The sequence below is a fragment of the Cyprinus carpio genome, chromosome B5 (assembly GCF_018340385.1).
Source record: "Cyprinus carpio isolate SPL01 chromosome B5, ASM1834038v1, whole genome shotgun sequence".
NCBI lineage: Eukaryota > Metazoa > Chordata > Actinopteri > Cypriniformes > Cyprinidae > Cyprinus > Cyprinus carpio.
In genome coordinates this window covers 18,192,330-18,218,533 of record NC_056601.1, presented here as the reverse complement: position 1 = coordinate 18,218,533, position 26,204 = coordinate 18,192,330, and the positions used below count along the sequence as shown (strand labels likewise).

The 26,204-nt window shown below is 36.9% G+C and overlaps 1 protein-coding gene across 4 annotated transcripts in view; it reads right to left on the bottom strand.

The window, feature by feature from the left end:
- The window catches only part of LOC109056230 (ras-specific guanine nucleotide-releasing factor 2), a 56,244-nt gene that overhangs the window by 10,264 nt on the left and 19,776 nt on the right, over positions 1–26,204 (bottom strand). Inside the window, exons 3-19 of one of the 4 annotated variants that reach the window (XM_042724668.1) lie at positions 25,095–25,242; positions 23,101–23,190; positions 22,164–22,417; positions 19,444–19,523; positions 18,912–19,105; positions 18,270–18,379; positions 17,331–17,449; positions 15,795–15,955; positions 14,627–14,693; positions 14,039–14,175; positions 12,050–12,132; positions 10,924–11,127; positions 9,355–9,447; positions 7,982–8,391; positions 5,236–5,361; positions 3,774–3,863; positions 3,095–3,201 (exon numbers count right to left, since the gene is read on the bottom strand). In XM_042724668.1, coding sequence (XP_042580602.1) covers positions 3,095–3,201; positions 3,774–3,863; positions 5,236–5,361; positions 7,982–8,391; positions 9,355–9,447; positions 10,924–11,127; positions 12,050–12,132; positions 14,039–14,175; positions 14,627–14,693; positions 15,795–15,955; positions 17,331–17,449; positions 18,270–18,379; positions 18,912–19,105; positions 19,444–19,523; positions 22,164–22,417; positions 23,101–23,190; positions 25,095–25,242 — 2,473 coding nt within the window. Of the gene's footprint in view, positions 1–3,094; positions 3,202–3,773; positions 3,864–5,235; positions 5,362–7,981; positions 8,392–9,354; positions 9,448–10,923; positions 11,173–12,049; positions 12,133–14,038; positions 14,176–14,626; positions 14,694–15,794; positions 15,956–17,330; positions 17,450–18,269; positions 18,380–18,911; positions 19,106–19,443; positions 19,524–22,163; positions 22,418–23,100; positions 23,191–25,094; positions 25,243–26,204 lie in introns of all 4 variants that reach the window. The other 3 variants (XM_042724665.1, XM_042724667.1, XM_042724669.1) reach the window with 3 other exon arrangements.

The window sequence follows — 26,204 nt, the reverse complement described above, 5'->3', positions numbered from 1 at the left end:
TGCTAGACTGTAGTTAGCATAATGGGCAACTCACTTGCTTATTCCTGTTATGCAGTACAATTTTATGTCCCCTTTATATAGTATATGTCTGGATAAAACGTTAACATTACCCTTTTAAAGTTTTTTTATTTAAACTTTCCAAAAATATATTTTCCAGATGTCTTCCTGCAAATAGAAACTTTAAAACAAAGAAGCAGGACCAGATCAATTGAACCATTTCTGATGATTCTGTGAGGTTTCTGCACTTATTGGTACATTGGTATATGGTATATGCTTTAGCTGTTATGACCTGGCTTTCCAGCAGGGGGCTTTGAAAATATATTGACTAAATACTAATCTGAATTCAAAAAGTATTACCAGATAGTAGCTGTTTCAGTTTCAGTCAAGGAGAAAGATGATGTAAACATCTGATAGAGGATGAGAGAGATGAAATGGCAGTGCAGGGTCTCTGGGCTAATTAACAGTGCAGCTGAATTCTCAGTCCTCTTATTCACTTGTGGGGGTTTTTCAAAGAGATTCAGCAGCCTGCAATAAACGCTTCCAGATCCAAAAGTAATTTACACTAAATCATACTGTAGCTGGTAACATTTTATTGTGAACAGTAGATAGCTGTTTATTCCAGTTTTGTCCCTAGAGTGACAAAAAAAGAAAAGAAATAAAAAAAGACCCAATAGTACCATGGTAATGTCATGATTTATAAGACATAGTATCATGTCAGTGTTGTTATTAAAATAATTATTTGAATTGAGATAAAGTTGGAATAAATTAAAATATTAAAGTAAACGTTAGAAACATTAGATATTAGATGAAAAGCCTTAAACAAAAATTTTTGCCCTGGCAAACATTAGAATATAATTTTACTAAATATAAAAGAAAACTAAATAGTGGGAAAAAAATAAAAAAATCTTACTTAATGATACAACAATATATAAATAATCCTGAAATAACAATGTATCATAATATGATATGATATGTTTAGTAATACTTTGAAGTGCTTTTGAGCAACTCCCTACTATCAGCTGAATATTTCACTTCTCTTCTAACAAGTTCTCTCTGTGTGAGTTTGTCAGGCCGTTCTTAACCTAAACTGACAAAGGGTTAAATCAGATCAATGAAATTAGCCCATACTTTGCCTTCACTCAAACAAAGCAAAATAAATTGAAAAATCAGAAGGCCATTATGAGAGACTGTTTCCACTGCAGCAGAAATTTATATTGGCTGTGTGTGAGGTCCTGTGACTGTGTGTGTGTGTGTGTGTGTGTATGTGTGTGTTTTGCTCTGAACAGTTGTCAATATTAATGTTATAATGTCCTATGCTTTTGACTCATGAAGAAGTTGGCAGGGCCTGAAATTATATTTTATCTCCATGAGTTAATGGGCATAATATAATACAGATCAATATGATGACTATATGGCTTTATAGCTGAAAGCAAGCCAAGTATTGCTGAAAATACCTGAATCAATAAATATACAAGTGTACAGAGAGAAACAATAAGGCCATAAGTTGCAGTAAGGCCATAAAACAGTGCACATGGTAGATTTGAACACATACCACAATTCATTTAACAATTTCCTCCATCTACCAATGAAACAATTACCCAAAATTTACAATTTTCTGAAAAATTAACTCTCAGGTCATTCAAGATCTACATTGTTTCTTTTTTGGAACAAACTTTACAGTACATTACATGTATTGTAACCATTACATTACTATCGGATCCTTTGCAGTGAATAGGTGCCATCAGAATGAGAGTCCAAACAGCTGACAAACACATCACAATATTTCACAAGTAATCCACAAGACCCCAGTCCATAAATTAACTTCCTGTGACATGAAAAATGGTATGTTTTGTAATTAACAAATCCATCATTCAGATGTTTTTAACTTCGAAGCATTGCTTCCGGATTAAATGCATTATCCTCTATCCATAATATTGCTTTCTCTAGGGAAAAGTCTAAATCAGGAGAAAAATATGCATAGATCAAGCACTGTTTATGAGCAAAAACAGTCCAAAACTGTTTTTTTTTTAAATATATATTTTCGCCTTTATTTTATAGGACAGTAGTTAGACAGGAAGTGAAGTTGGAGAGAGAAGGAGGGGCAGGATCAGGAAAGGTCCACGAGCTGGGACTCGAACACAAAATGTTGACGCGCTGCCCACAAGGCTCTCAGCGCCAACAGTGCAAAACAGTTCTAAGCAAATATGTTGGTGAATTTTGATGTGATTGGACAACAGTGGATGGACTTTATCAGCAGAGGAAGTGTTATTATAGATAATAGATTGGCATTTTGGCCAGTGTTTAAAGTTAAAACGCCTTGATGGTTTTGTTTCTTACAAACAAGCAATTTTTCACTTCAACAGACAGAGGACTGGAACTGAGTGGATTTGATGTTTGGACTCTTATTCTGATGGCATCCATTCACTCCAGAGGATCCAGTGGTGAGCAAGTGATATAATGCAAAATTCCCCCAACCTGTTCCAATGAAGAATCAAATTTTTAAAATTGTTAAAAATTCCTTTTCCTATTCTAACAAAATGTGTATATTCAAAGTCATTTGTATCCCCTTGAAAAGTCTAACAATGGCTCTAAGGCTTTTCAAAACACTGATCAGCAACATTACTCAAACAATGTCAGTCCAACCAATGCTAGATGGGAAAATGTTCAAACAATCATTATTCTTTCAAATCCACTTGGTTGGATGCTACTGGCACAGAAATTGCACACTTCACCTTTAATAGTCTCTCTTTCAAGAAATGCATTTTGGTAATTAAGGTTTGGTGCTGTTTATGTAAGGTAATTGGTTTCCCTTGTGAAAATAATATGGAAATTGTGAAGAGGTGTTACGTTTCCTCTGCCCTGTAAAATATGAAGCCTGGGGGTTAACCATGTGTTCACAGCTGAAGTCTGGACTAAAATGTAAAGGTGCTGATAAAATATCAGTCAAGCAGCAGGGAAGGAGAAAGAGAGGCTGATGAGGTTGACAACTACTGCGTTAGGTTTTTAGTGACACGAAATGTGTCATCTGCTGTTCGGTACGACGATGTCATTGAAATATAAGCAGCTACAGAAGAACTAATGCTGAGGGACAGACCTGTGAGTGTTTGGAGACCCAATGGCGCAGGACATTCAGGACTCTGTTGGTAGCCGCACGACGTATAATGAACTCCTTGTCACAAGTCCGCTCAGAATTGTTAAAAACTGTAAAGGAACATAGACATCGTAAGGGCAAAAAAAAAAAAAAAAACGGCCCTTAATATCCAGGCTGTTGTTTCAAAATGTAAAACCAATGTGAATATAGATTACAGGATCAACAGCATACTCTATCATATGCTATATACATTGCCTTGCAAATTAAATGTCCATTTTGCACATTTTAGACATACATTCCGATCAAACCCTTTAATATTTTCACATTTTGTTAGGCTGATACCATAAGAGTACTAATGCAATTCTGAAGGTATTTAGTAGGATTAGAAAATGTTAGTTTATGCAAGTAAAAGGATTAAGCTTTTTTTTTTTTTTGACAGTTTAATCTAAGCAAATTATTCCTTAATTCAACATGTAAATCTTGAGCCTGCTATTCCTGTTACGGTTTTAAATACTCTGCTGATAATGAAAAACCTACTAGAGCTGCAGAAACTGCAACAGCTTTATGTGTAAAGTGAATTTCAGTTTGTGAACATAGTAGAGGGTCTACAGCATTCTGAGGCAAAGGGCAGAGCATATGAATCTGTGAGCTTCTCCCGGCTTGTGTCAGTGGTGCAGTGTACCTGGAGGGCTGCTGTGTCCAGCTGCTGCTGTGGCGATAGCAAACGCAGAGGCTGGAGAAACGGAGCAGCGTGAGTTCTCAGCTGACTGGACTAGAAAAAATAATATGGAGAACAAATTTAACAATGATCATTTTTAGAAAAAAAATAAATTAATTAATTAAAAAAACCTGAATTGGCCAAAAAGGGTGATGACACCTATTCAAAGAATCAAGTCGCTCAAAAATTCTTTCATTATTTACTCACTCTTAAGTCATTTTTCCCATGGAACACAGAGAATCTAATAGTTCATTTATTTATTTAGGTTGGATCTCAATAACATCAAATGTCATTAGATCCCAAGTGTCTCATAACCACATGCCATGATGTCAAACCTGCACCACATCCATCATATTTGGTGAATCGTTTTACGGAATAATGGCTTAATTTTCAGTCTCTTCCTCACACACAATTATAGGATGAACTACTTTATTGAACTACTTTTAAAGCTTTTTTGTCCATTGTAGCTTGCAAGCTCCTGGTCACTTTGGACTTATTGTTTGGAAAATACTAATGCTAATACCATTTAAAATTTATTTTTTAGTGTGTGTTCCACTGGAAAAAAACAGCATACGGGTTGGGAATGACATTAGGTTAAAAAAAATAATGACAGAATTTATCCTTGACTTCCTCAATGGATGTGTAGTACAGTATGTACTGTATGCGTAGCAAAGCCTTAGTTATCTCAAAACCAGTCCTTCTGACAATCTAGTGGTCATACTTCAAAATGAAAGAAATATTTTGCCCTTTATTCAGCCAGTAACTGAGTGAACATATGGAAACTGCTTTTCATGGAAACTGAGAGAGCAGACATGGTTATAAACCATATACTGTATATCTACTGCTAATTGCTTATGTTGAACAAAATGAAGATGCTAATGATACCCAATACAAACAGTCTGGATGGAACAACAGCTGCACCAATCAAAACCAATTATGTGCTGGTGGAAGTCCCATATAATTTACTCCTGTCCCAACTCTCCAAGCACAATATTTGACTGTTTCAGATCCAAGACTGTGACTGTGGCCATTTAGTAACAGAACTGTACTTTATGGAGGAATGGAGTATGTTTCGCTTGAGGAATCATCAGGATTGTATGCTTTCTCCACTAAAATGCAAATTGAAAACATAAGACACATAAAACTGATCTAAGACCAGTATAAAAGCAACTGCATGTCCCATTAGCTATTTAATACATGCAATAGGACTTCACAAAGTTATCTACAGTCCAGCTTTATTTTATTAAATTACGGTCAAATCTTCATTTACACCACCTCATTGTATGGAAAAATACTGGAATGAAAGTGTTTCTTTCACTGAAGTATCTATATTTCTCTGGGAAAGTCATAACTCGCCACTGTGTTTGACTCTATAGTTGTTCTGAGAAGAGGCCTGCCAAACACAAACAGACATGCGCACGCTTACCTCCTGACTGTCTGTAGCGGAGGTGGCGTGGAGTGGAGGGTGAGCGGCAGGGAGAGATTTCTCCTGGTTCACTGCCTTGTGGCGACTCTGGAATAAATTTGTCCAAAGACACTGACTCCAACACAGCTGAGGGGAAAGTCAGACTCTTTATTAAAATGGATCATAACCCCTCCTTAAAAAAATGGTTTAAGGGCAACAGCTCTTCAAGCAAACAGAGCAGGGAGCAGGGAACAGCAAATAACTATGGCCAGGGAGTTGCTATGCGGATGCTGGGGGGATCTGGGTGGTTATTAGGTCATTGACACAGTGATATAAGAGGATGTTTGGATGTCATGACATCTGGGATATGTTTGCTTCTTCTTCTGTCATTAGCCATATTTCTAACTTTGAAATCAGGAGTCCAACAGGCAGCATAATAGGCACAAATCAGATTCGTTCATACATGTAACATTAGTCAGAGAATTGAACAAACAGCTGGCTCAGAGGAAGATAGTAACCATGTCTTTGTGTCATTATTTCTGGTGATTAATGGATGATACAAGACTTCATCACCTTATGAAAAGGCTAAAAGTGAAAATGCTACAAAAATGGTTATCATATTCTGTGAGAAACTGTGATGCAATACTGCAAAACAGGCACAATTTATTTATTTATTTATTTTTTCTGTAGCTATGAGACATATTATCTCGTTACTGAGATCAGACAGTAAAATCAAAAACAATAAAATAATAACATAATTTTTTGGTTATTTTTTTTTTTTTAGAGTGAGACATTGATTGGGCTGTGATACAAAAGCACACCAGAAGCAGCAAATCTCTTAGCAGGTTTAATGTGGCTCATCTGATGCAGTGTTAAAGCTTACTATTTAGTGCTAATGGTTCACAATAAGAACTCAGAATGTGGTGGATTTTATAGCAGAAAGTGGGAAAAACAATACAAGCTCATCTCTTTAAACTAGCAAACACAAGAAGCAAACTATTAGTAGTTTGCACACCACACATCCTAACCAAAGCCACTCAAAGATGCCCATTTCCAACACGAAAATTGATCCTTTGAATGTTTCTGAATAAAGCAAGCGCTTTATCATCTGGTTTAGTTTCAAACATGCCTGCTTCTCATTCCGAACTGCCTGGCTGCCAGTACGACCACAAAATTATGGGTGTTTCGCCAAATATCTCAAGTCTTCTGTTTTGCATTAAGGAGGCACACAATGCAAGCATGTTTGCACTTTTTTTGCGCGTGGATTTTATGTGGAGACAGGAGAATGTTGTTCAGACTAATAGCCTATAAAAGAAAATAACACATTTGTTTGGCCGTCAAGTTATTATAATGAAGTGGTTTTAATGTTATTTGGAGCAGCTACAGATATCTTTCCCACAATATTCACTCTGCCAGCTACTTCTGGGAGTAAATGAAATTTTGCTTTTAAAAAAGCAAAAGCCAGCTAATGAAGTTTGTGTTCATGAACATCCATGCTACCATCCAGCCAGTGTGTTGACCTACTTCCAACATCCCATCACTGCTCACCCAATGCAAAGACTTTTATGTTAAAAAATCTTAATTATACTTAATTAGATACCTTGTTTGATACTTCCTCTCATGTAACCTTCCTTGATAAGACTCAGCGAAAAAGTAAGTCCAAGATGGTGGATGAAGCAAAATAAATTTCAATTTTAAATGATAAATCTTAGATTTCATGCAGTACTGAAAAGTATAATCAGGTATAAAAAAGTATATCACTTTAGTGTGCCTATAAATGACCAAACATTTGTGTGCACTATATATTTGTATTATTTTTATGTGTTGCGCTTTTAGCTTAGCAATATGCCAATACCAAACTGTAGTGTGCAAAAGTGCCCAGCGATTTTTCCCATTGGGATAAAAAAAAGTCTTTGATAAACCTTATTACCTTGCCTTATAGCCATGAACCAAACCAACCAGCTATGAGGTGAATTATAAAAATTACAAACTTTTATTTGCCGCAAAGACATTTTTGAAAATCAGACAAAAATACAAAAGCCTTAATGACTTTAATGAGGGAGAGAACTACAACCTAATGAAGCACTGCAAATGACATAATCTAAAAACTATGAATAAATAAATAAATGACAACTGATTTAAAGATATTGATCTTCATGGAGGTGTACTTTTGACAGAATTTGCTTGTTTAGATTCTCTGATTGGTTGAGGATTTTTTGTAGAATCGTGGGTAACAATTTTACACCTAAAATTCTGTTGTTGAACACGATTATTTAAAAAAAAAAAAGTTGAAAAAAAAATGTGGACCGATGGCCTTAACAGAAGTAAGTACCATTGATTAACAACCTTAGCTTGTAATGCACAATAGGTCTGCCTTTAATGGTTTATAACAGGGGTGCCCAATCCTGTTTCTGGAGATCTACTGTCCTGCAAAGTTCAGCTCCAACCCTGTTCAAACACAACAGAACCAGATAAATAAGATCTTCAGGAGCATTTGATAATTACAGAGAGGTGTGTTGGATTAGGGTTGGATCTGAACTCTGTAGGTAGATCTCCAGGAACAGGATTGGGCACCCGGGTCTATAAGTTAAAAATCTCTATAGAGAACATGAAAGGGATTTTTACTTCTGGAAGCCAACTGCTACATTTTGACTTAAGTCATGTGTATGCGTCCAAATTATTATGGAAGGCACCTACTGTAGTAAGCAGTAGACAGCAGGGAAAAACAGGTTTTAAAACAGAAAGAGAAAAAGTATTTTCTGCTCACCTCTCCTAATGCTGCGACGCAGTTTACCGCAGAGAGCATCGATTCGCGGCACCTCTGCATTCTCATCCGGAGCTCCAGGGCTCTGTTCGGGGGAGGATGGACTTTGTCCACGGCTAAGATCCAAAGGGGGCTTGTTGTTGTTGTTGGACGGTGGGGGTGAGATGGTGGGATTGGCAGAGGTTGGACTACTGGCTGCAGATGACGAGGTCGTGGACAGATCCAGGATGCCTACTTTTGACCCAATAGGAGAATTAAGAGAAAGTTTCCTGGTGCGAACCGGAGAGGAAGTGCGGGAGGGGATGGAGAGAGGTGGAGGAGATGAGAACTTGCGACACAGTCTGGGGGATTTGTCATTTACGTGGTCCCCGCTGCGGTTGTTCTGGTTGGTGGCGAAGAAAAGCTCCAGGGATCTGAGTTGTGGAAACAACATTGAAAGATAGGGCATAAATGGCAGAGCAACACTGGCACATCTCTCATGTTCTCTTCTCTGTACTTGCATGCTCCACTAAACACACTTGCCAAACAGTTTTTTGGATGTATTCTTGAAACACACAAGGAGTATTGATTGCAGCTTTCAGAAATTGAGAAAACAGCAGTAACAAAGCAGGTAAACATTGCAAGATGTAAAATCTGCAATGGATGATAGCATTTGTACAAGTGCAGAAGTTTCGAGAATCCAGGATTTAAAGGGATCATGAACTGAGAAACCAAAATTCCCTTGTTCTTTTGAAAACCGTAATGTATTACTCTATGATGTACTACTCTGTGTGGCTAAACACTGAAAATCAATGTCTGCTTCTTCATCGCTGCCTGTTTAGTGTAAATAACGCAGGTCTACAGAGAAACTAAATGATAAAGATGGCTCTGAAGACAGCAAAATGCTGTTAATTAATAAGTTGTGGAAAAAACAGTCTTTGCATTGCCTTCCTTCTGATCCCAACATTAGGAAAGAGTGAATGAACTTTATTTTTAATAATGTAAAGGACGTAGGCTGTCAAACATACACAACTTAGCCAATCACAGCAGCGGCTGTTTACTTCAGAGTCTATAATCCGCTGTGCCTATTCAAACAGAGCATTCAGAAGAAGGGGCTCAAAAACAGGAAAGAATATAGCCTATTACTTTTAAATTATGATTTTTTTTAAAGTAAAAATCTTGATAACATTATAAGTGGCCCTTTATAAGAGAACAGTACAAAATGAAAAAAACAGAGGCAGTTCATGACTCTAAATAAAATCAAATATTTGTAACTTCCGAAAAAGAGGATTAAGACTCCCAAAAATAAAGACAAACAGAGTGGAAAATGTGAGGATACAAATTAGAAAATGGACAAAGATAAAAGTGAATGGGTAACAGAGAGATGGTTTTGTTACTTTGACTGATCCAGTGCTATCTTCCTGATCTTCAGGCTGTAGTCTGGGCAGATGGATGTAATGGACAAGCGGTCAAATGAGTGATACTGGACCCTGTGTGACAGCAAAGTAGGTGTGGGGATGAGGAACATCAGAGACAACACATGAAACGTCACATCACTCACAATGACCACAAGCATCTGCACATGAGGTACACAGGCTGCGTTTGCCTTCTGCACAAGCATACTGAACATTCAAGGAAAATGGAGGAGGAATAGCTGAGCACTTAAAGGCTTTCTGAACTGCTTTTTAGGTAAAGGTTACAAAGAGTGCACCAATTTAACTTGGCAGAACACCTGCTTTTGGAACAGAAAACATTCTTCCATTTGAAAGGATAAATGTATGCAGAAATAAAAGCCCTACTCACTCTTACTCACAGCAGTGTTTCAGACGCATACACCTAGTGGTTTCTTTCACATATTTCAATCACACAGAGCATTTGAGTGTGAATATATGCTATTATTTCAAAAGGATTTGACAGGCCATAATGTAGAAAACTGACTAAGATCCAACAAGTTTAAAGAGACAAGCCATTTGCCTGTAAACACAAAATATAAAACTGCTGTGTGACGTAATACATTTATAGCCATTCAGAAGATATTTATGTGGAGCAGGACCAGTGAGATCTCTCTATGGGCACTTAAAATATGATTTCTTCTCATGGTGCTTTAAATATAACTTTTTTATTTCTTTTTTTATTTCTTTAACTATATAACTGGCTGTAATCTACTTGCTACAATATATTGAATATATACAACTGCAATTTTTTTTTATTAAAGCCCATAAAACATTAAGCAGCATTGAGCCTACTGTGATGATTTTAATGTGTTTTTGGATAATTTGATAAAAAAAGATATAAGTGTCTCTGATTAAAACTTTGGAAGTAAAAATGGTATTAGAGTTGGTTAATTTGTCAGTTTGATTTTCAGTGCATGAGTTCAGTTCAATTGATTTCAACAGAGTGTTTGCATCATCATTCAAAAATGTTAACAGTCTCAATGCTATATTCTTCATAAATTACATATATTATTCATATATTAAATTACATATATAGTAAATATTTATGTACACTAGGCCGAAATAGCTGTTTATTATTATTATTTAAAAATAGTTTTACTGTATATTATTTGCATTAAAGATTTGAAATCTACTTGACAACAATATGCTTGCTGATGGACTGAAAAAAATAACATTTGTGACCCTGGACCACAAAACCAGTCATAAGTCACATGGGTATATCTGTAGCAATACATTGTATGGGTCAAAATTATAAATGTTTCTTTTATGCCAAAAATCATTAGGTTCTTAAATAAAGATCATGCTCCATGAAGATATTTAGCAAATTTTGCTACCATAAATATATCAAAACTTAATTTTTGATCAGTAATATGCATTTCTAAGGACTTCATTTGGACAACTTTAAAGGCAATTTTCTCAATAGTTAGATTTTTTTTTTTGCACCCTCAAATTCCAAAAATTTAAATAGTTGTATCTCGGCCAAATATTATCCCCCTTTAAGAGCTCTATTACCTGACTGGTATGGATGTAAAAGGCTTCTTGTAGATGTCAGCCAGTTTCTCCATGACCACGGTGGCGGTGGTGAAGATTCGGTAGGTGTGCAGGAATGTGTTGAGGAAGTCTATGGAGAGGAAGCGCAGGTCGGTCAGCCTCTCCAGCAGTCTCTCCACGCTGGCGTAGCGGATCTGAGGAACCTTGCAGGAGTTGAGCGTCTTACTGAAGCAAATGTCAACATCATCTTTATGGAGACGCGCATCAGATCTAATAAGGAGCACAACCAAAGCATCTTTACTGTCTGTATGCTGTACTTTTATTTTGATTTTATGAAGAATTAGTGGAGATGTACTGATATAATTTTTTCATAGTTGATAGTTATTGTAGCTAAATATGTTAACTAGCTCATAACAAATGTAACTTAGATTGTAGAGTAATAAAAGTAACATATACTTGTGGTTACTTTGGATTACAAGCTTTATGCTAATCTACAAGTGGAATATTAAAACTATTTAAACTCAAATCAATATTTCAAATTATTTCAAAAGTGCAAATGCAATAAGCAAGAAACAGCCAATTAGTTGGTCATTATAGCAAAATAAACTCTAATTAACCTTGGGGTCTTGATCATCCAGCTAGGCTGACAGTACATTCTCACTTACATCATAAAGATTTTTTATTTTAAATAAATAAATGCATACAGACATAATAATCATTATTTTTTTCTTATGGTCCTTTTTGCCAGTGGTAGTCAATCACATGGACAGTTGCACTGAAATACTGTAATGCTTTCTGGACTGGTATTGCCAACATATTTTCCAGCAGGGAGGGAAATTAGTCCCAGTTGGTTGCCCTTATTGTAGTGTGCTCACTGTCACTGCAGTGTTTAGCTTGGACAGATGCGTTTGCACATGTGCAAGGAGCCAGCACTAAGGGCTTCAGTGCATGTTCACTGGGCCAGCTGATGCATTTTTGTGCACTTAAAATTTTTGAAGGATTCATCATTTCAAAACAGTGATTTTTGGCTAGATGAAATATTATTTTTAGGCATTCTGTCTTTTACAAAATGCTTCTGTAATTACAAAAACACTGACCCATAGCAATTAAGACACATTATTTCACAATAAACAAAGGTTTGCCTTACTTGATCATGTGTGGCACTGTGACTTTTGAGTTCTCCTCAAACACGCTGGTCATCAGTCCATTACAGCGGATGTTATCGATGCACTATATAAAGCAGAAATTCAAATGAAGAGAAGAATCAAGCCGAGAACAGAGGACAACACAAAGTGTGACGTCACAAAGACAGGCATCTGAGATCGGCTCAATTTGAGAAAGGGGAAATGATTTAACGAGATAAAAAAAAAAAAAAAACACTGGATGGATTTTTATCATTATAGGGTGGTTGTGTACACACACTGCCAACACACATTTCAGTTCAAACAACTTGTAAAAGTGTGTGTGGCATCCGACGTCCCCTTTAACCTCATGGCTCATGGTGTGAAGTTTCAGTGAGGTGGGTGTTAGTTATTATGTTCCAGTTCTTCTGTAGAGCCATTATAGTTTTGTTTTTTAAAGGCTACAGGGAATTTGTATGGTTCAGAGTAATTGCACAAACTATAGATGAGGTGTCAGGCACTGTTATCTTTTTATTTTTTTATTGCTGTGTATGCCTATAATCAACAGGAAACTAGAGAGAGACAGGGTCGTATATCGTTGAATATGAGAAATGAAGCAAGCTAGATACTAAAACTTCATCTCCAGCATGTGCATTAACAACCAAGTCCCAACACTGACCAAGTTTATCAGTGAGCATATACAGAAAAATAATACATTAACACATACACTACAAATCAAAAGTAATTTGTGTGTGTGTGTGTGTGTGTGTGTGTGTGTGTGTGTGTGTGTGTGTGTGTGTGTGTGTGTGTGTGTGTGTGTGTGTGTGTGTGTGAAAAAGAGTCATGGCTTCCACAAGAATATTAAGCTCCACAATTTGTTGTGTTGTTTGTTTTTGAGCACCAAATCAGCATATTACAATGATTTCTGAAAGATTATGTGACACTGTAGACTGGAGTAATGGCTACTGAAAATTCAGCTTTGCCATGACAGGAATAAATTACAATTTAAAATATGAGTGTAAAAGACTTTTCACAAACATTAAAGGGATAGTTCAATCAAAAATGAAAATTTTGTCATTAATTACTCTCCCTCATGCTGTTTCGAACCTTTGTTCATCTTTGGAACAGAAGTTAAGATATTTTTGATTAAATCCGAGAGCTTACTGATCATAAAGAGCAAAGCAACTGAAATGTTCAAGTCCCAGAAACGTAGTAAGGACATCGTTAAAATAGTCCTTGTGATGTCTGTGGTTCAAACATCATTTTATGAAGCTATGAGAATACTTGTGTGCAAAGATAACAAAAATAATGACTTCATTCAACAATTTCCTCTCTTCCATGTCAGTCTTCTAAGTTCATTATCTGTATATTCTTGTTTGAATAAGTAAGTCCCGGGCAAAAAAAAGTCATCCTCTCTGTCCAAATCTTCAGTCATGTTCACAATGACTGCTTTATGTATAGAGTGTGTCTTTCTCTGTTTTAAACAAGGCGCAGCGGTGCATCCAGGTTCTACGTCAAAATGCCAGCTCCTGCGTCAGCAGCACCACACACATGTCGTGATACTGTCGTGAATGCGCATCGAAGCCTGACACGGAAGAGAAGAAATTGTTGAATAAAGTTATTTTTGTCTTTTTTATGCACAAAGTATTCTTGTTGCTTCATAAAATTAAGGTTGAAGCACTGATGTCACATGGATTGTGTTAACAATGTCCTTACTACCTTTCTGGGCCTTGAACGTGGTAGTTCCATTGCTGTCTATGCAGGGTCAGAAAGCTCTCGGATTTCATAAAAAATATCTTAATTTGTGTTCTGAAGATGAACGGAGGTCTTATGGGTTCAGAACGACATGAGGGTGAGCAATTAATGACAGAATTTAAATTTTTGGACGAACTAACCCTTTAAAATGATTGCCAACCCCCAAACTTTTGAATGGTAGTGTACAGTAAGTGATAAAATACCCATGAGCAGTTGACCGCAAAGGAGGAGCTGTTGGTTACATGTGGCTTCTCTCTCACCTGGCTGATGTCGCTGGTCCAGGCCGCTTTCTCCTGACGGGACGGTGCCAGCAGCACCACAGTGAAGGCAGGAGCATCTGAGGGCTCTACCACAATCTTAAAGTCCAAGTGACCAAACACCTGCCCTGAATTCTTAGCTAAAAACAGACAGAAGCTTACAATTAAATATGAATCATACTCTAAAATCCTAATTTAACAGTCCCGAGGGACCACTCAGGAAAACAATGGCAATAAAAGCTAATTAAACTGAAGGAAACTCTTCTTAGTAACATAATAATGGTGGTGATGTTTATTAAATAAGCTCTTAGGGACCATATTTAGGGATCAGGAGAGGGTCATTGTGATGCAGTTTTGAATTAGCCCTTGGGTCTCTTTATATACCCTCAAGTGGATAATCACTCCATGACAATTATCATCTCTGCCCATCTGACATTTAAACAGCAGGTAGTTTGGACTCTTTTCTGACCTGTCTATAATAGTTAATTAACCTGCAGTATATGAATAATGGCCAATATATAGCTAATGATGCATGTCTCCACTCTTCTGTGCTGATGTGTTTGAAAATGTGTGTCAAAGAAACGGGCTCACCGTCTTCGTCGTTAGCGTCAGGCTCCTCAATGAGAGTGCACTCAATCAGGGACAGCACACCACCTTGCTGCCAGAGTCAAACCATTAGGTTGAGAGGTTAATCACAGAGGGAGAGTTTCCCGATATTGATGGTTTGTTAGAATAACGGATTTGTGATGGATCTCATGTACAAATAATTTCAAAGGTGTTTTCCAAAAGCCTTTGTAGTGCTTTCTGATAAATCTCATTTTGCTGTGGCAATCACCAAATAATTAAATAACTGGTAATTATTTAGCTGGATAAGAAAAACCAAGAGTTTTTGAGAAAACTAAAATTTAGAAAATTACTTGAGTAAATACAAATGAGCAAATATTTTGTACTGCATGGTCAAAGTGTGTATAAATCATAGCTTTACTGGAGTTGCATTATAGTTAATTTCCAGTTATAAAATAGCAAATTATTTTATGTTGCAAATTACTTCGATATTAACAAAAAAATGCTATATTATTATGATGCATATAAAGCAGAGGACTGCACACGGATGGGTGATTGGCTTTATATTAATCAGAATTACATCAAATTAAATATCATTTAACTGAAGAATACATAACAGCAGAATTCTTCTGTGATTTATGTATTTACACTGCTAGACTGTAAGTACACAAACTAAATAAACTGTATTAAGAGATTTTTTAAACCCTCTTAGTTATACCTATTTGAAGCTCACAAGGAAATTCAGCTTTAGAAATTGTGCCTGAGGATTGACCCAGTCAATTAAAATAGCACAAAAGCATGTCACAAAGTGTGAGAGGAGTAATCAATACATGATTTTAAAGCGCTTTGGGTGTACAGCAATACAAAATAAAGCGCTATATAAATGCATCATTCATTCATTTATAATACACAAAAGCCGGACAAGGGCTGTAGGAACTGAAGGAAATGTACAGGGGAAGCTGAAACCTCATCACGCATGATTAACCTTTTGATATTATTACAATTATCAATTATATGCTGCAGGGTTTCTACAGTACTGTATGTTATTGATCATCAGGGGTTTACTTTATAATCACTATGCCTTAGCTGCCCTCTCAATACATTCAACACAGAACGGAAGACTTTTTTTAGTGACTGATGTGCAGTAAAATAGCATTTTCATTTGCTGTACTCTGAGTGCATGTGTGTCACGTACTTTGAGCAGGTGAAGTTTGCCTCCTGAGCTGCGTGTGCAGATAAGGAAGTGCTTGGTGAAGAGGAAGCACTGTCTCTCCCCTTCCTTTTTGAGTGAGAGAGAGCCTAGGCGCACCTTACTGAGTTTCCCTCTCTCCACTGAGGGCAACTGGATCAAAGAGCCTGAGAGAAAGAGGTCAGGAAAGAGAGAAAGAATGTAAAAAAGTCCAAAAAAAGTATCCATGTGTCCATACAACTAACATATTTAGAACAACACAATAACAAAAAGGGAATCTATTTACTTTATTAAATCACTTTATTAAATTGATATCACACTTATTTGTTGGAAATTTATAATTTTTTAACAAATTTAATTTTTTTCTTTTCTTATTTATTTTTGCATAGTTGCTAGTTTCCCCACCCTCTTTCTTACATTTCTTTCATACATTTCTTTCATTTTTTTAATCTAAATAAATTCATCTTATGCTTAGAGAGTTCGTGGGTTAACGTTTCAAGAGGAGAAACATAATTTTTTCTAAGGCCACATTTAAAAACCTGGAGAAACTATTTTGACAAGAAATCAGTTTTATTATTGCTAAAAAATTTAACATTTTACAGAGGAGATTTTAGCATTTTAGCAGATTTTACATTTTAGCAGTGCATACTGCATCATGCACAAGGTGAACGATTATAAATGCACGTTGAATGATCTTTATTGTATCACTGTATGTGGGCAGAGACAAATCAAACAGTCAAGTCAATCTTCTCTTTTGCTCATTTTTTTTTCAGAAATCAGCATCTCACATTGAAAATATGAGACTGCTTTGTCACTGCAGCAGTATAAATAACTTTTTAAATTAAAAGTCAGGGTTTTTTTTTTGTGCTGTAAGAACCGCCACATTGCATGTGAAACTTCTCACATACAGGATGCAAGGTATCTGTACAATTTAATGTTAACTTTGTCATTGTCCAGTTACAGCCTCTTTGCAAAGCCTGCATTGTGACAGGACTCAGGATAAATAATAAAATAAATATAAAATAAAAGTATATAAAATTATATAAAATAAAACTAAAATAAACTGAGGCTACTTTAAAATGTGGATCCTATAGACAGAATGCAATACATACTGTAAGTCATAATAATGAGAAATCATCTCACACTGACTCATAGTGCTCACGTGTTTTAAAATCGCAAGAAAAGTCAACAAAAGAAATTGCTTTTCCTGTCACTCATTCTACAAAAATAACATGAACTTTATCATGGTGAGCTGATGTCATTTCCTATTCCACACATTCCATGTAGAGACCCCCCAAGTGCTTGTTATTCCTGGTTTTCTGCTTCTCCAGTACAGGGCCGGATTCTAATACTTTATAAAACACCTCAACTGAAAACATCAGGCACTCTGTCAATCCTGGAGACAATGCTGTCCACTTGTGAAACCATGAATAATTCAGAGCCAGAGGGGATCAAACCAAAGTTGTCGCTGTCAGTCAGGTGCTGGTTCTGCTTAAGGCAGTGTGTCAGGCAGGTGGCAGCTCGAGTGTTAACACGACTCACCTTGTCTCACAAACGTCTGGCTGGTGTCAAGGAGGATGTCACAGCCCTCCACGATCATGCGCTCAATAGCCAGGTTCTTACGGATGTTTTCTGTGTCACTCACTTCATCGTGCATCACCCTGGAACAATGCGAACATCACACTTGTGTCACAAATGGAAACCTGAGAAATTCACCATTTTACTTTTTGCCACTTTGGTTCTCTGGCAAAGCTGTAAATGAACATGTCAGGGTATAAGAAGAACAGTGTATAAGTTGAGTCGACATATTTACAACTACTGCATAATGCCATATGTTTAGCATTAGCATAATATTCAAATAGTGCTGTGTTCTGTGAGTAGGGCTCTATAGTGATTTATATAAAAAGTAGAGAAAATGACTTAATACTCATGGCATAATGCTATTTCAATGTATTAAGGGGATGGGTCACCCAAAAATGAAAATTCTTTCATTATTTACTCACCCTAATGTTGTTCCAAACCTATATGACCTTCCTTTTTCTGTGGAACATAAAATAAGTTATTTTGAAAAATGTCTCTGTGGGTTTTTTTGCTCATACAATGGAAGTCAATTGTCCCCAAAAGCCAATAGACCCCCCCCCCCACCCCATCCCAAAACCAACATTTTTCAAAATATCTCCATTTGTGTTCCATAAAAACGAAAGAAAGTCATATAAGTCATATATATATATATATATGTGTGTGTGTGTGTGTGTGTGTGTGTGTGTGTGTGTGTGTATATATATATATATGATATATATATATATATATATATATATATATATATATATATATATATATATATTTATTTTATTTTATTATTATTATTATTTATTTATTTATTTATTTAGTTATTGGTTAGTGAATTAGGTTGAAGGTTTTTGCAATGATTTACAATGCACAACTGTTTAGTAAGTTTGCCTCTCAGGGTGGTTTCTTTACCTGGAGAGTTCCTCCAGTTTAGACTTGGCAAACTCTAGACTTTTCCTTTCCACATGCTCATGAGGTGTATGAGCCAGTAGCTCATGGAGAGTGATGATATAACGAGGGATCTGTCAATCAAAAGCAAAGAGAGAAAAATTATAAAGACTGAACTTGTTCAGAGCGAGAGTTATCAGCAGGCCTGCATAGAATCTGCGCCCACAGGATCTCCGTCTATCAATCAAGTTGTACACGTCACTCGCCCCTTACATGTTTATTACTTTAAAAATATGGCTAATTTGATAATGTTTACACCCAAGAGTCCAGTACTCTCTGACTAATCTAATTCTACAGATTTTACCTCAAAATCGCCCCTGAAAAAATCTGCAGATTCTGTCTGGGCCTTGATTTCAGGAAACTTATAAAAGATTACTTTAAATGTTTGAGGAATTGAGATACATCAGGCTTCTACAAGTGATAAATGAGGCTCTTCGTGAGTGAGTGTGAAGAGCTCCCTCAAATGGTTTATGGAAAATAAATGTCTTATTTGTAGAAACACAAGCCAGCAATTCCCAGTGGCAGTTCAATTAATTGAACAAATCAAGCTCTTCAGTGATCAGTCTGGAATTGAATAAGACACTAATGAGAGTGCGAGAGTGGCACCTGAAACATGGGGTATGTGAGGAAGGTTTCCAGCATCCTCCCTTCACATGCAGCGTTTGATTCGTATTGCTTCAGGAGTTTGTCAAAGTCCCGGTTCTGCTTACAGTTGGCCAGAACCTGAAGACTGTACTGGTGGTTCCTCACAAACTCCTGATAGATGTTCAGCATTGGCAGCAAGATATCAAAGAGATCCGCTAAAAAGGAGAAAGCAACGTCAAAGTCATTAAAAAAAACGGATTCTTTTATTCACAGCGGTGCTTGAAAATGCTTATCTTGGGTTTAAGATGTTGGCGGGTTTTTGTCTGGCTCTCATTGTTGCATAAGTGTGTGTGTCTGTATACGGTGAGATAGAAGAGAGTCAGACGTCATTGAAGGGTCTGATTGAGATGCTGTGTGTCAGCGGAAGCAGCTTGTCCTTGATGTTAGTGTCACCCTGCAATGTGCTGTCTTTGTTGATGGGGTGTTCTGAATAGCTGCTCCTGAGTGCGGTAATTAGCTTTCTGAGAGATAAAATGTAACAATCATGACATACCTAGAACCAGTGTGGGCCAGTTTGCTATCCTCGCCTTCAATCCCTGATGGAATATTTCATGTAGAAACATGATTGTTTCACTGAGGACAAAAAAGAGAGTATATATTAATACAACAAATATTTAAAAGGATTTATTAAAATATCAATAAATCCGATTATCCCATGGCACCAGGGTCAAAGCTTAACACTCTGCTTGTGCCAAAGGCGAGTAAAAATAAACCACCCACCAATAAACACAATGTTGTATTTTGCTTGCAATTCATTTAAAATGCAGTAAAGCATTTATAGGATGTTTTATTTAGGTTTAAAATAAATCAACACATTGGATTGAGATGTTTCAAAAACATTAAGGGCCAGTTTTACTTAAAGGGGTCATATGATCCTTTTTTAAAGATCATTATTTTGTGTATTTGGTGTAACAGAATATGCTGACATGCTTTAATGTTCAAAAAAAACACATTATTTTTCAAATACTGTACATTATTGTAGGTCCTCTATGCCCCGCCTCCCTCAAAAGTGTCATTTTCTACAAAGTCCCTCCTTCTGACGAGAACAGTCTGCTCTGATTGGCCAACTGACCCAGTGAATTGTGATTGACTGAACACCGCAAGCACTCGTCGGAAATGTAATGCCTCCTTTCCATAATCGCGAGGTTCATCTTTCAAAATAAATGTAAAGACAGTTAATAATGTCCTTAGTTTTACCATCAGTTCAGGCCCGAAAGGGGAACAGAGTCGCATGACAGACACAGTGATGAAGCTCCAATGTGTTTGCAGTACACAAGCCACGGACAGTTAAGACTCTCTCTCTCTCTCACACACACACGCTAGATATGTAGAATATCTCTTTGGATTTGAGACTTTAGTCTTTGCAACTTTACAGATATTCTTCATGCACCAAGAGCTTGTAACACTCCAAAGAGAAAGGAAAAATCGCATCGCATAATATGAACCCTTTAACACTGCAAATTAGCATGAGAGCGCATCTCCAAAACAGCACCGATAAGCGTGGACATTTAATTTTTTTTGGACATAACATCATTTACATATCAATCAACGCAATATACCAAGTGCAGCACAAATTAGCGTAGTCGCAGATAAAGAAATAAAGAAGTACATTGAAAAAAAATGAAGGGTTGCAAGAATTTTGAAAGACCTGGTATTGCGTGACTCCTAGTTGAGGGTTCTAAGCCATCTTTTATTTCCTGAAACAATTTAAAAATAACATAGTTTGGCTTGGCTTGGCAAATGATATGTTTGGATAATGTGTCCTTCTGGCATTCCAAATAAATAAATATGTGTGGAAAAAATCCTTTCCCTTCTATCACACATAAATAATGGCGCAAATTCCAGTAATTTTAAGAGCACAAACGTTAGTAAATCTTGTTGCGTGATTCATTTTAATACTCTCCTCCCATAAATTTTGCATCTGAAAGGGGAACTCTGACAAATACATATTCAATAAGGTCAGGCGCAAAAATAACTGTGTCCAACTGTGAGCGTCTTTAGTAAATCCAGACAGTACTATTTTAATGCCAAAAGACGGTTTGTGCTGGCACAAGCTGTTAGTAAAACTGGACCTATATCTGTGTTGCAGGAGGATGTGGATGAAATAGTTCAAATCAGCATGCAAACAAGCTGTCACAACACTGCAGTAATTATATGTCAACACTGACACTGGTTGACCTGGTATACATTTTTACAACCCAGGATCATTGGAAAAATATTCCTGTTGCATAATTTCTGCAAAATGGCATTGTTTTTTTTCCATATTTCCTGACCCTTTCAAAGTGAAATGTCCAATGAAATGTCCTACACTAAACCTAACTAACAACAAAAGTAAACATGATAGAAAAATTTGCTAAATCATCTATGCCATTAGCTGGCTTCTACAAGTCTTTGAGTTCTTTTATCGTGGATTGTGTTTTACTAGATTTGTACATGAAGTCTCTGAATCATCTGTATAGTACTGTACCAGGTGAGCTACAGAGCAACTTTACTATGTCAGAAAAGCCATACATATGAGGGCAGCTGTGGCCTAATGGTTAGAGATTTGGACTTGTAACCAGAAGGTTGCAGGTTCGAGTCTTGATGCTGGCAAGAGTTGTAGGTGGGAGGGAGTGAATGAAAAGCGATATATTTGAGGGTAAATACCCATAACTGAAGTGCCCTTGAGCAAGGCACTGAACCCCCAGTTGCTCCCCGGGCGCTGGATATATAGCTGCCCACTGCTCCGGGTGTGTGTTCACTTCTCACTACTGTGTGTGTGCACTTGGATGGGTTAAATGCAGAGCACCAATTTCGAGTATGGGTTACCATACTTGACAAATGTCACGACTTTCACTTTTTCACTTTCACATATGAAGCTGGTTATGTGATGCAATCATTAAAATATATTAGTTTTCACAATCATGCCCTATAGTAAAAATTTTTGAGGTCATAATATAATATTGTGCAAGGAAACATGCAAAAAATATGTCTTTATTAGTTGATAATCTGTCCCTGTAATAATTACTTGTGTGAAAAGGAATAAAGTTGTTGCTGTTTTACTGCCTCTAGTGTTATTTCAGCTGAAAACTGCAGTAAATTATATGTTCTGATATATTTTTGGAGTTTTGCAAAAATGTTGGCCGAAGTACATTTGTCATTGGTTTTTCCAATGAGCCTTTGTTGATTTTTGACAGAGTGGTTTTCAATGCCAAAGAAACCAAACTCACACACCTGTTAAGGAAGATGCTACTGACATCATCGTGGCTAATGGGTGGTTTCTTGGAGCTGGCGGCCATTCTGAGTGGCCTCAGGAAGCAGTTGACCAGGATGGAAAGCTGATGGACATACTCTGTCTCAGCCTCCACCATGTTGAAGACGATCTGGTTCCTCTTCCGCATGCTCTCAGCATGAGGAGAACAGATGTAGTCCTGCACAATAATCTTCCATTTCCTTCTACACAGCCACCCTCGCATGAAGCTCTGGACCTACAGAGACAAAGTGTCTAGGATTACTATTTGTGGTCACAGTTTGATCAATGAGGGAAACAGTTTAACTTCATGAACTTCTCAAACAATGGCTCTGGTTAAATGTTTAACGGAGCATTGCGTAGGTTCTGAAATTTCTAACCGTAACTGACACCAGTGGCCGTTAGAGGAACTGCAGCCAGTCTCATGCTTGTTCTCAGTGCGCACGCTCTCTCTTTTTGCCACACTAGATACGTTTTTTTTTTTTTTTTTTTTTACTTACGAGAAGTGTCCGTGGGTGTCTGAATTGTGCTGCCGGAGGCTGGTCGCTTCTTTCCATCCACAGAGTCCATCTGAAAACACTATTGCCGCTGCTTACTATAATGGCTGGCTTGCTGTACGGTTGTAAGACCAAGTAGACGAGAACGCGCATGACGTCACATTTTGTGAATTTTCGCACCAATTCGGGGCCCGACTCCTCTACACACAATTGAGCCTACAGGCTGATAGAGGCAACCGTGGTGGACAGTCGAGGTGTCATTCTTTTTTTTACATCATGGTTGGCTCATACATGTACAAATGAAAACTCTATCTTAAAGATTTTTTTAAGTAAAAACCTCCACATAGCTCCTTTAACAAGCCCATATGGCAGTGGGGTTTGGATGTAGACATATTTCTGGCCATGTAATGTTAAAGTTCTTTACCTTTTTGATTTTTTTTATATCAGGATCTTCCTCTTCTTGGTATACGTGGTAGGGGCGCATCCTTTCCTTAGTTTTGTTCAAGGCTATAATCTTTAAGAGGGAACAAAACATAACATGACTGAGCATTACAATGTTTAAAACACTTGCAAAAGGAAATTGGTGGAGATGACTGTCAAAACGATTGGGCTGCAAATGGTCGCTGTGATTATAATTTGACAAATCAGATAATGTTGAGGTATTTAACGATCATCCTTCTCATTGAATAATCAGTGTGTCATATACTGTATGTGGATCACTGAGACCCTGTGTGGGTGCTGGCACATCAGATAACCATCTTAACTTCCTCTCCACGCACGATTTCCTTCCTTCATTCAACAGCCTTCATCAAAAAGCTCTCTCACCAAGCCTTTATCAGTCATTTACTTTGGATGCAAATAGGCTAAATGCCCCACAGCGTATTTCCCAGTATGTGCGGTCTGCAGACACAAGCCAAGACTTTAGTTTATTGAAGTGCTATTGTACATATTGATAATAGGTAATAGTAATGGGTAATGGTCATGTTTGTTGTGTTTTCAAAAGTGTTAGTTTGAAATTTAAAAAATCTTTGCATATAATCTGAAGGGTTTTATCGCTACCCTGCTTTAAGTGGATAATGGTTCAGTTTCCTTATTCTACTTTTACTGCAATCATATAACATGCAAAATGTATGTTTTTTTCTTCAGTTTCACAACAATAAAAATTATACTGAGTTTCTATAATAAAACAATACAATCACTTACCAAAATTCAGCATTTACACAGAATATACAGTATTTGTGAATATCTTGGCTTTATGTCATCAATACAAATGTTTTCTACAATATCAGGATGCAGGCCAGTAGTAGATGGATCTTTTTTAACTGTATCCTCATAAAATATTTATAACTCACAACAAGTTTGAATTCAGATGTTTCAGTTTAAAAAACAAAGCACTGCTTTTATGGCTTCATCATTTATTCATAAAGGATACTTCTGATATAATCTTGACAATACAGCATAAGTGGTTTTTATGGCTATTTATATTATACACCATTCCTATGTTTATATAAAGAAATAATAGTGCAAGGAAAACAACACCATGCAATAACAACGGTAGTTAGAACGATAGATGGAATAACCGAATAAAAGAATAATAGAACAGTGGATGGACGGACGAGTGGATAGACAGACAGACAGACAGATAGACAGATAGATAGATAGATAGATAGATAGATAGATAGATAGATAGATAGATAGATAGACAGATAGATAGATAGATAGATAGTTATTTAGATAGATAGATAGATAGATAGTTATTTAGATAGATAGATAGATAGATAGATAGATAGATAGATAGATAGATAGATAGATAGATAGATAGACAGATAGATAGATAGACAGATAGATAGATAGATAGATAGATAGATAGATAGATAGATAGATAGATAGATAGAGATTCCGTCTTTTGTGAATACTAAACAGTAAGTGTAATCAGCCTAATTAAGATAACATCTTTCTCATTTCTTTGCATTGATTTATACTCTGAACCGTGTGTTCACATGCCACTGACCCTGCAATGTCAATAATGGGGCATAATTCTCGTCCCCATGGTGACTGGTCCAATGGGGAGGATAATTCCTTGGTAACACAACTAGGGAACAGATAAGATGCAGAGCCTGAGAGATGCTCTGTGGCACACTGGGATTGCATATGTTGCTGGTAACCTTAATCACAAAAAAGAAAAATTCTACAATCTGGAAAAAGCAATGTGGGAAAAGCAAACCTATGGTTGAACTCCATATCAGGATAAGTCACAAATGCTTTTTGTACACAGGACCGTTCAGTAATGGTGACATTTTTGGAGACCTGCACTGTTATTAGACTAATGGGATCTAGAGTGGTTCACTGATTCACAAAATTGGACTGCACGTTGGAAAACAGCCCATTAAATGGCACAGCTCAAGCATATACAGTTACCTCAGATTTAAGCCTCTCAATCTCTGTGTCTTGGTCTTCCAGTTGTGTGCGGAGCTGATTGGCTGCCACCTTCTCTGTCTCCACAATCTGCACCAGGTGGATGTACTTCTGCATAAGAACCTCACGCTCGATGATGATGTCAGAGTAACTGAGATGAAAACACCAGGGTTACACTCAAATTTAATGAGATATCAGAATATTAATGTAGTCGTTTATGTATGCCTGGGTTCATTTAGTGATGCTCAACAATAAAGATGTCCAGTTGAGCAAACTGCTACTATCAAGCCACTGCTGAACTTGTTACTAAATCTTAGCTTTTATCATTTCCAGATATAATTTAAAATGGAAAAAAAAACTTTTTAAATGAAAACTTACTGAAAATGTTTTGAAAAATACAACATATGCATGTTTTAAAAAAATGTAACGCACACACAAAAATGGTGCACTTTGACTTTATGTATTGTCTCTGATTTATTTCCAGTTGCATTTAAGTGAACAATGTCGGCCTGTTTGACTGAAGTTCAATGCGGCCTGTCCAGATGTTCACAGGCACATCTGTTCATGGGTAACCCAATAATCTGTTAGATTCAGCCGATCTCTCCAGTGACGCAATACAAATGAACACTGCAGCTTGAGTATAAATCTGTATGAGAGGTATAAATCTCTAGACTGTCAGCATGTGAGTGCCTTAAATCTCTGTGGGTTTGTGTGTCTGCAGAATATTGTGTGTGTATGTGTGTGTGTGTGTGTGTGTGTGTGTGTGTGTGTGTGTGTGTGTGTGTGTGTGTGTGTGTGTGTGTGTGTGTGTGTGTGTGTGTGTGTGTGTGTGTGTGTGTGTCTTTGTGTGTGTCTTTGTGTAAGTTGCTAACAACAACAAACCATTGTCATAACATCATAAATCAGTTTTTCTCCCACTCAGACTTAAAACTGTATTTGTTGCATTGTTTAAGTGAAGTGTATAATTATCTCAATGTTAAAATACTTTCACAACTATAAATAAGCCATTCATAAGATTGATTCCCCCAAAAAGTGTAAACAATGAGGCTTTTCAAAACATTGCTATGTTTGTTTGAGCATCCCAATCAGCCCGGCTCAACCAATGGCATGAGT